Source organism: Saccopteryx leptura, chromosome 1 (assembly GCF_036850995.1).
Source record: "Saccopteryx leptura isolate mSacLep1 chromosome 1, mSacLep1_pri_phased_curated, whole genome shotgun sequence".
Lineage (NCBI taxonomy): Eukaryota > Metazoa > Chordata > Mammalia > Chiroptera > Emballonuridae > Saccopteryx > Saccopteryx leptura.
In genome coordinates this window covers 264,031,276-264,042,164 of record NC_089503.1, presented here as the reverse complement: position 1 = coordinate 264,042,164, position 10,889 = coordinate 264,031,276, and the positions used below count along the sequence as shown (strand labels likewise).

Here is a 10,889-nt window from a genome sequence, read left to right as displayed (position 1 = left end):
CTGGAAAACCAGATTTCTGCCCAGTCTTGTCCCCAAGTTGACAAATATTGGGAACAACTCTGCCCCAGTTGTCCCTGGTGGAGGGAGGGGGACCAGAGCTTAGGCCCCTCCCATGCTGACAGGAGGGGATGCTACAGAGGTTTCAGACTCTCAAAGTGAGGTATCTGCACTTATAAAAGCAGGAAAACGGGGTGCATGCTGGGGCATATATTTCCCTGTTTCCATTTTGTTTCATCCAAAACCTCCTCCTAAGTCAGCCAGCAAATAAGCCTCTATAGGTGCCAGCTCCAGGACTGGGGTGGTGAATCAGAGAGGCCCCAAGGGAGCCTGCCACTCAATCCACCGAGTGCCTTCAGGGTCCAGCCCACTGAATCCATGACCTTCTGGGGAAACTGCATTCTCCCCATTTCCCCTGGCCCTCGCTGTGGAGGCCTGCAGGTCCCAAGCCCTCTGGGACACCTCAGAGATGTCCAGAAACTGGCACTTTGGCAGAGGGAGAGCAGTTGGAAGTGCAGGATGAGAAGCCAAGCCTCCCTGCCATGATAGTACAGTACTTCCACAAGGCACTCATCCCAAAGGATCCGGCCCCACAACAGACCCTCTGGAGCCCGCAGCTGCCTCTCACTGGTCTGCTTGAAAAGCACTGAGGGAGGGCCCAGGAGGTGCGGTCCTATACAAGGTGAGGAATGGCTGAGTGGGAAGATGAGCTGAAGTCTGGATGGTGCCTCTCCGGAGCAGGTGGATTTGTGCCGCTCCTCACCCTTGCTTACCCTCTGACCCCGCCCCTCCATGTGCCTTCTTTGGGGGTTCTCCCCTGACCAGTCCAGAAGTACAGTGGGCTTGGACTGGAGGGGGCAGCTGGTCTGGCCTGGATGGTACTACTGGTTCTTCCTATATAGCAATGAGACCTTCTTTGCATGCCCCCTCCTGCTGGGCACCACCTTCTCAGCACGACCCTCAAAAGGTTGGAGTAGTGGTGTGGGCCCCACCCAATTTCTCTGGGTCGGCCAGCTGCCATAGAGACCTCATCCTTTTCTCTGAGGGTCCTCAACTGCCCCAAAGGCAGAAGCCTGGACATAAACTCCTCCCCCACCTCACAGTTCTTCCAAATACATCCATTCGCCTACCCCCTCACTTTTGCCTCTTCCTCCCCAGCAGGACCCTTCTCCTGCCCGACTCCCTGTACCAGCCTGACCTGCTGGGCTATTTGGGGCTTTGGCTAGCCTTGTGGTGTAATCAGTGCCCAGGGATAATTGCCACCTGCCCTGCCGGTGTCTGGGGGCTGTCTCGGCCACAGCAGCAGAGGGCGGACACTGGGTAGCCAGGCCTGGAGGAGGTCAGACTAGGGCAGTCTTTCCCCCTCCCTAGATTTGCTTTTCATCACTGTGAGACCTGCAAGAATTCCCTAGGAAAGTCATGCTCTCTTGGGGCTGTGCTCACCTGGGACACCCCCCCTCCCCAATGTGGCTTTAGCTGAGGGTAGATGGCTGTCCTAGACACAGAACAAAAGTCCTGTGGTACTCTACCACCTACCATTAGCTCAAAGCTGAACTTCCCATACAACCCTTTGATGACAGTGGGTACCCCTCCTGACTGCAAGCTGACCTCTGGACAGTGCCACAGTGGGAGCACAGGCTTTGTAGCTGGACCTTAGCTCAATTTTCATTACAGACTTTCCTGGGGTCAAGGCCACCAAGCCTCACTGCCCGTCCAGGAGACGGGAAGGGGTAACAAAATGCCATGTGAGAATGAGTATTCTGTAAATGCCAGCTCTCTCTGGCATGTATGCCCCCTTTTGGTACTTTCTTCTCTACTCCAAAGCAGTTTAGACAGCCTGGGTTTTAAATGCCTGTCATTCTCATTTGGCCAGCCCTATGACCTTGGGCAATTGGTTCAGCCTCAGTTTTTTCACCTATAAAAGAGATAATCTTTTAAAGAGAGGAGCTGCCTCATCAAGTTACTGTGAAAAATACCTGTGAAAAGCTGAGTGCAGTGCCAATAAGACTCTGCAGTGGTAGTTATGATGGGGGGTTGCAAAGGGCAGAGGAGCAGGGTGGTGCAGCCCGGGTTCTGCTGACCCTGCAGGAGAGCAAAGTATGAAGGGACACAGCAGGACTGACGGGAAAGCCTCATGGCTACCAGCTCTGGCCCTGAGGAATAAGTGGGACTTCTCCCAGCCCCTCCCTCTGGGAGAACCCAACCCTTCCTTTTTCAACCCCATTCACCATATAAGCTTTTTGAGTTCAGAGGACATCAACAACTGTGGATATTTTATTTTTAAAAGAGAATCAGCAACAGCAAAATCAAGATGATCTTGGGGGATACAGAAAGAGCACTATCTTCCTTCTTCCTTTACTGTTACAGTCAAAAAGTTATTTTTCCTAATCCTTGGGATTCTTCAGACAAATATCCGTGAGTGGCCAGGGTGGAGCAACACTGCAGGGGGAACAGGCTGAAGGTCTGGGCCAAAGAACAGGACTCACAGGGCTGGCTTGTCCCCAAGACAGCCCAGCTGCATCTTTCCCTGCTTCAGTTTCTTCCCCAACAAGGCACTGAGCTCCCACTCTGTCGTCCTGGCCAACAGGCCAGACTGGGTGAGCACCCTACCTCTCCTGCCCCACCAACACCAAGCACAGCAAGAGCAAAGGCCACCGAGGGTAGGAAGGTGGCCCATAGCATTAGATACTGCCCCCTGGGGGATGGAGAGGAAGCAAAAACGTTGATGTGCAGGATGTGGGACAGTGGGTGCCATCCCCACCTGCAGGAACTTGGCAGCAGTGCCACATCACAGCCATCATGCCCTCCATGCACTCTCCTTCGTCCTTTCAGCCACCAATACCCCATCTTGGGAGCCGCATCTCCACTGACTTCCCCTTTCCCAGGTGTACCCTGGACCCACATGGAGAAGCAGGCTGCCAGAGCCAACTCAGAGCCCAGGAGCACTGGGCTCAGCACACCTCCCACCAGTTCTTTCCAGTGGGTCCTCCAACTGGGGACCAGCTGTCAGGGGCTGCCCAGCTTTGACCAAGCAGCACTGGGTGGATGCCTGGGACACATGTCATCCAGGGGGAACTGTTTTCCCTCCTGGGTGCACTCTCTCTCACACATGTCTCCTCCCTGGCTTCTGTGAGCTAATCAGGGAGAAGGAGGGGGAGGAGGGGGATGCTGCTTGCATTCCCCTTATCTGCAGCAATCCATGGTGACTAATGTTCCCAGTTGGTAAAAAGGCAGTGTAACCAAAACACTTTTTTTTTTTAGTCCTTAAAGTTAGTCATTCTCCCGAGGGGGAGGGGGGGAGCCCACAGCAGGCACCACGAAATATAAGCTGAGAGGCTCATGTTGACAACAGCACTAAAGTGTCAGCCACAGCAGCTCCCTGTGGGTCCCAGGCTCAGGCCCTGCTCCGTGGGCCTTTGGCTGGCCTTCTTCCACACCCTCATTTGTTCTTGCTTTCCTCCACACCTGGGCTGTCTCATCCCTGAAGGACTTCTCGCCAAGTCCGTATCTTTCCTTTTCCCTCACCCTGCCAGGTGCTGCCACCTGCCGGTCCTGAGATCTCCAAACTGGAGGAAGCATAGAAAAGTTCAAAGGGTGAGGCCCAGCATTGGCTTTCTTGTTAGTTGCCTGGTCATGTGCTGGCTGTCCCTCCACCTCCAACCCAGCCACTCAGTGCTGTGCTTCCCCTGGCTCCATCTGCTGCTGTCTTCTGACCTGAGAAATCATTAACAAGAGGTGGCATGCCATAGTGCTGAAAAGCATGAGGGGCAGGGGCAGGACTGGATTCTCCATCACACCATCTATTGGCTGTGCTTCAATCCTGCACACTGATAATAATAAGACCTACTTTATAGAGTTGTTGCACATATTAAATGTGAACTGCTTACAGTAGTGCCTGGCACATTGTAAGTGCTCAATTATTAAATGGTAATAAAAGTAACAAAAGAGCCCTGGTCAGGTGGCTCAGTGGATGAAGTGTCATCCTGGCACACCCAGGTTTCTGGTTTAATCCCCACTTGGAGTATGTACAAGAATCAATCAATGAGCACACAACTAAATGAAACAACTAAGTGGAACAGTGAGTTGGCGCTTCTCTCCCTCTCTCCAATGGGGGAAAAAACATTTTTAATAAAAAAATTAACAAGAAACACTTAAATAGAATGTATACAATCACATCCCTTTTACTCTCCCCAGGCAGACATTGCTAAACAATCACAGAACTTCTCCACCAATGGCAAATTCCTCAGAATCCTCAGCATAGCAACCTAGGCAGCCAGTAACAAGCGATCTGAGTTGGCATATGGGATCTAACCCAGACTACATTATAGTCAAGATCAAGAAGGTGAGCCCTGGTAGGTTGGTTCAATGGTAGAGTGTCAACCCACCGTGTATATGTCCTGGATTCAATTCCTGATCAAGGCACACAAGAGAAGTGACCATCTGCTTCTCCACCCCTCCCTCTCCCTGTTTTCTCTCTCTCTCTCTCTTTCTCTCTTTCTCTCTCTTTATTGGTTTGAGTGCACTGGCTCTGGGGGCACTGAGGTTGCCTCTGTAGAGCCTCCACCTCACACACTAAAAGTAGCTCGGTTGCGAGCATGGCCCCAGATGAGGGTTGCAGGGTGGATCCCAGTCGGGGCGCATGTGGGAGTCCGTCTCTCTATTTCTGCTTGTCTCAATTGGAAAAAGAAGAAAAAATAAAAAATAAATAAAAGATAAGGCTCCAAGGAGGAAAGAGACTCCCTCAGGCTACTTGGAGGCAGAGCCAGAGCCTGGACAGCTTTTCCTGGCCCTCGCTGCTGCTTGCCAGCCCAGCTTCTGATTTGCCACTTTATGCTGGTCTTTAAGCCACCCATGTGGGCTTCCCACCACTGGGAAGTCTAATCTGATATCTTCCATCTTCTCTCACCTTTGTTCCTCTCCCATGTTCTTAGCCCATGGCTGCCCAGGAAACTGTTGTTCTAGGACATCTTGCTAAGCAGGTGCAGAGCAGAGAAGTGGGGAGTGAAACCACATAGAAACCTGAGGGTCTAGGTCTTCATTTATGCTGCAGGAGCCTCCCGGAGGCAGAGGCCTTTAGGACTTCAAGGGAGCTCGGTCACCAATTGGCCCTTTTACAATCAGCCCCTTCAATCTCAGTCCTCATGCTCTAAGGATGTCCCTAATGTCCCAGGTCCACTTGTCTTAGCTGACTAAGGGTTGGCATGGTGAAAAAATAGAAGGGTCAGCCTCTGTGTGGGACGGCTGCAGGAGGGCACATATGGCAAGCTCGGCAAGCTCAGAGATGAGGACAGTGAGGTGAACCTGCTTAAAAATCTCTGAGTGAAAGGTTCTGATAGAGGTCACAGGTCTAGTGGCAGGGTTGGATCTTCAGCTGCTTTCCCTTTGGTCAACAGCTCTGTCCCCTGAAGTAGATCTCTGCCACCTCAACACTCTTTAACTGCAGGGTCAGACTTCTGGGGAGAAAGCATTCTTCACCAGGCCTGAAAACAGGACCACCTCTGCCCAAAGCTCCTCTGTTATCAGCTTCCACTTAGAAACTGCATTTGCTCCCTTTCCATCCCTCCCCTGAAGGAGCAGGGTCAACCTGTATGGTATTGTCTCCGGTTCCAAAGAAAAGCACGACAAAGCTCCCAAGCTTGGGTCTGGAAACTGTGCAGCTGAGTTTTCCATGAGAGTGGGAGGTGCTTGTGCTTCCTTATGTTTACCTCCCAGCATCAGTGCCACATGGCATGTGGTACCCACAGAGGGAAACTGGGTCCACAGGACAGCAGGATGCCTGACTACCCATCTTCAGCCCAGCACACCTCAAGTTGAACAAATGAGCCTCAGACAAGGAGATGGAGCTCAGCTCAAAGCAGGCACTTTCCAGACAGATCCCTGGAAGACCAGCATTCTTCCCAGTGCCATAAAAGTTCTGCTGACTACATTAAAGATTCAGGGTAAAAAGTAAGAGACACAGTCCTAGTTGAGCCTCAGGCTGAATCCCTCCCTTCCAGAAGGTTTATGTTTGGCTTCATCCCCAGACATGCCTGACTCCTCAGATCTGCTCTCTCGGTTTAACTCTCTGTTCAGGCTCCACCTCAACGTTCCCCCATTCTCCTACTTCTCAAGGGCCTTTAAAGTCAACAAGACCACCTGACCAGGCAGTGGTGCAGTGGATAGAGTGTTGGACTAGGATGTGGAGGACCCAGGTTCGAGACCCCGAGTTCGCCAGCTTGAGCGCGGGCTCATCTGGTTTGTTCCTCTATGTGCCCTGACCAAGGATCAAACCAGCAAACTCTGTGCTTCAGGACGATGCTCCAACCAACAGAGCTATCCAACCAGGGCTGGGCTCATCTGGTTTGAATAAAGCTCACCAGCTTGGACCCAAGGTAGCTGGCTCGAGCAAGGGGTTACTCGGTCTGCTGAAGGCCCGCAGTCAAGGCACATGAGAAAGCAATCAATGAACAACTAAGGAACGCAACAAAGAATTGATGTTTCTCATCTCTCTCCCTTACTGTCTCTCTGTCCCTATCTGACCCTCTCTCTGACTCTCTCTGTCTCTGCCACAAAATAAAAAAAATAAAATAAAGTCAACAAGACCATTGACTTGGAACATCAAAATGTTCCAACTTTGGTAGTGTTATCCATCCATTGATCTTCTAAATAAAAGGACCAAGGCCCAGAGAGGGATGTGACTTCTTAGGTCAGCCATAGTACCAAAGATGGAACTAGAGTCCAGGACTCCTCCGACTCTTAGTCTAGAACTCATCCTTTTTGCCCTGTGGGATGTGTCTACTATCCCCCAGCTGCGAAACAGACCTTCCCTGAGACATGGCAGCTGCCTAGGCTAATACTTTAGGAAATGCTCTAGCACTATGAGGCAATAACTAAGGGAGGCAGAGTATGGAGAAAGAAAGAAGCAGGTAGGAGAGGCTTCCATAGGTGCTAAAGTGCCAGGAGGCTCATAAAAATACAGCACATCTACCTGACCAGGTGGTGGCACAGTGGATAGAGCATCAACCTGGAATACTGAGGACCCAGGTTTGAAACTCTAAGATCACTAGCTTGAGTGTGGGATCACTGGCTCGAGCATGAGACCATAGACATGTCCCCATGGTCACTGATTTGAGCCCAAAGGTTGTTGGCTTGAAGCCCAAGGTCGCTGGCTTGAGCAAGGGGTCACTGGCTCAACTGGAATCCCCATCAAGGCACGTATAAGAAAGCTATCAATGAACAACTAAAGTGTGACAACTATGAGTTGATGCTTCTCATCTCCCTCCCTTCCTGTCTTTCTGTCTCTCTCTAAAAAAAGAGTAAAAAAAAAACACACAAAAAGACAGCACACCTGCATTTAAAAGTGGGCCTGTGCCCTGATCATTGATAGTGCAGGGACAGGAACTGCTGAACGCATTTCCCCATGTTTGGGGGGTCCACTCCTGTCCATTCCAAACCATGGAGCATTCGTACACATCTAAAAAACAACAGAAAACCAGCACCCTCACCCCTATCTATCACACCCTGTGCAATGCAGCAAGAACTGTCCTTCCTTTTACCTACACACTCTTCCCTGGCTTCCCTTTGGGGACTTCTCCCTGTTGTCTTCACTCTTTGAGGCTGCTCTAGTGCTAATTTTGACTTGTTTCCTGAGGAGTGTCATGGTGATAAAGCTGATCTCTGTCATATGCTTGGAGGCCCACCCTCTAATGAAAAACCTCCACTGAGTCAAACTCTAGACCCTCAAGAATGGAAAGAGAAGCCCTGGTCAGAGAGCACGGTTGGTTAGAGCATCATCCCGAAGCACAGAGGTTGTTGGTTTAATCCTCGGTCAGGGCACATACAGAAACAGATTGATGTTCCTGTCTCTCTTTTCCTTTCTCTCTCACTAAAATCAATAAATAAAATTTTTTTTTAAAAAAAAGAAAACACATGGCCCTGGCTGGTTTGCTCAGTGGATTGAGTATCAGCCTGGCATGCAGACATACTGGGTTCAATCCCTGGTCAGGGCACACAGGAGAAGCAACCATCTGCTTCTCTTCCTCTCCCTCTCTCCCTTCTCACATTCTTCCCCTCTCACAGCCAGCAGCTCCACTGGTTCAAAGGTCAGCCCAGCCCCAGGCATTGAGGATAGCTCAGTTGATTCAAGCATTGGCCCCAGATGGGGGTTACCAGGTGGATCCCGGTCAGGGCGCATCTATCTCTCTATTTACCATCCTCTTACTTTAAAAAAGGGAGAGAGAAAACATAAATGAAAGATTATCTCCTGTGGACAGTCCTCTGAGCTCCCCTACTCCTGGCCAAGCCCTCTACCCTGCCCTGGAAGGTCAGTCAGAAAAATTATACATATGCTCTAGTTCAGTGGTAGTCAACCTGGTCCCTACCGCCCACTAGTGGGTGTTCCAGCTTTCATGGTGGGAGGTAGCAGAGCAACCAAAGTACAAATAAAAAGATAGATTTAACTACAGTAAGTTGTTATAAAGATTTATTCTGCCAAACAGCGAAAATCTGACATAAAGTACTTGGTAAGTAATTATTATTATATGCTTTAACTTGCTTTATAAATTTTATAAAGTAAAGTTACTTCCCTACTTTATAAATCACCATTACTGTAGAACCGGTGGGCGGTTAGAAAATTTTACTACTAACAGAGATACAAAAGTGGGCGGTAGGTATAAAAAGGTTGACTACCCCTGCTCTAATTCATTGACTTAGCTACTCTCCAAGCAGCCCCTAAAACACTAGAGTCCACCTGAAGGAGAATTCCCAGAGAGAAGGCCTCCAGAGGCCCAGCAGTTACCCACACCAGCCTTACTGCCTGTGCTTCTTGCTTCTGAAGCAAGGAGGTCCTTAGGGGTAAGGAAGCCAACACAAACCAGAGCCCCAGGCAGCTTATGAGGGACTAAAGCCCTGAATTATGACTTTGGGAGACCCAAGGCAAATGAGCCACTTACCTGGATCTCAGCCGCCTTCTCAATCAAGGTAAGTTCCTCCTGCCTGGACTCTCCCCAACCATCACCTCAGACTCACCTGGCTAGCTAGCATGATTTGCTTACACACTGGCTCCTCCTGGAAGCCTTTACTAAAATCCTATGGGCAGCTTGCAGGGGGGTGGGAGGTGGCTTATAGGCTGCCAGAGCCCCTTGTTCTTTCCCATGATCTATTATTACTTAGTTGCCTATTTACCTATCCCTCCAGGTATTAAGTCTGGGAGGGCATGGATGAATCCTTGATGTTAGCACAGTGCCTGGCACATTGTAGGAGCTCAATGAATATTTGTTAAATAAATGAGTAGAAAGAGTGGGACCAGTCCCATCCTTTGGGTTCTGTAGAGAGATGCACAGAGAAGGGCTGGAAGATAAGGAGCAACAGTTACTCTGTCCTCTTGTGTTGAGTAAATCCACAGAACATTCCAACCTGAAAAGCACCTATGCTATTTATGTTCAGAGCCTGCCCTGCGACATCTTGAAGGAGGGAAAAGATCGATTTGTTTGTAACAGGTAACAGCATGTACAATGTACAAAATTTAAAAGACAAAAGACCGTACAGTGAATAGAAGTGTCCCTCTGACCCTCTTCCCATTGGCTCATTCCCTCTGAAACAATTACTGCTACGGTCTCTGGATTAAAAATCTTTTTACAGACAGAAAAACTAGGCAATAATAACCCAGTTAAGCGACACGTGCAGTCAGCGGAAGTGAATATACAGGTCAGGGTTGAAAGCAAAAAACGCACCCAGGGGCCCTCATGCCCCGCCACAGGCCGAATCTGGAGTCCCAAACCCACTCGTGAAGGTCTGGGGCGAGAACATCGCTTGGACAAATCCGCGGCGGCGGAAGGGTTAACGCGCCCGGCCCCGCCCCTTCAGCCTCCTTTGCTGGGCAGAAGGGGCGGGCATACGTCACTTCCTGGAGACTGGCTGAATCCGGAAGTGCTCCCAGAGGACCTGGCCGCTGCGGAGGACCCCTGCGGCAGATGCAGGTTCGGGACCATGAGCTGGTGAGTGAGGCCCCGGCGGCAAGGCCGGTGGAGCCCAGGCCCGCTATGCGCCTTGCCCTGCGTCCTTTTGAGTGCCCTCGTCCCGCTCCCCGCACGGAACCTCCGCCCAGAGCAGGCCCCGACTGGCCCCTATTCGAGGGTCGTTCGAGTGGCCTTCCCCCGGCTTTGGCGTTGCCTTCGTCTCTCGGCAGTACTTACCGGGAAGAGGGGCCGGGGGTCGCGCGTCGGACTCCGTTTCTGACTTTGTGTTCCAAGGAGTTGGTCCTGTCTTCTCCCAGCTGCTTGAAGTGAGGGACTTCCTTGTTCCCTTCTCTTTTAAATACCCGTTGAGGTGGAGTGTCTTCTTTCTGCCCGATGGGCACCCCTCCGCCGCCTCCACCAGAGCTGCGCTTCTCACTCTGGCAGTCTGGGCCCCAGTCACTGATCAAAACTCACTTGCTTTCAGATGACTAGCCTTTCCACCGTTGAACAGTCTTTAAAAGACAAAACTTCTCTTTTGGAAGGGGCCAGAATTAAACACCCACACCCACACTCCCACATTAGGATTGGACTGGTTGTAATCATTTCCAGGGCCATGACCACTCACTGCTTTCAGTTTAAAATAAGCATAGGTAAGCTTAAACATCCCAAGAACCATCAGGCAGTGAGAAAAGAAGCAAGGAGGCTCAGAGTAGTAGAGTCACAAATGCAGAGCTGGAGAGTAGGTTGCTACAGGACTACATGGTACTTGGCTGTAGTACACACTTCATAATGTTTAATGGTTGATTTATTTTGTGAGACTCAATTTGCCCAAAGGACCTTATCTTCAGGCCAAGAACCTGTGTATCCACAAACCCAAACCTTGGGGGATTCTGAGTGTGCATGTATGAGTACATAGACCCCCCAGGGGTGTATAAGATGAGTCAACCCTTTTTTGGA

At 50.5% G+C, this 10,889-nt stretch overlaps 1 protein-coding gene and 1 non-coding gene across 2 annotated transcripts in view; both read left to right on the top strand.

The window, feature by feature from the left end:
• Positions 1-7,322: 7,322 nt before the first annotated feature.
• Positions 7,323-7,447, top strand: LOC136390345 (small nucleolar RNA SNORA71). Its single transcript, XR_010748748.1, has one exon. It is a non-coding gene; the product is annotated as a small nucleolar RNA SNORA71 (small nucleolar RNA).
• Positions 7,448-9,893: 2,446 nt separating this feature from the next.
• Positions 9,894-10,889, top strand: part of BIN3 (bridging integrator 3) — a 39,838-nt gene continuing 38,842 nt past the window's right edge. Inside the window, exon 1 of the mRNA XM_066351644.1 lies at positions 9,894-9,971. Coding sequence (XP_066207741.1) covers positions 9,964-9,971 — 8 coding nt within the window. The 5' untranslated portion in view covers positions 9,894-9,963. The remainder of the gene's footprint in view (positions 9,972-10,889) is intronic.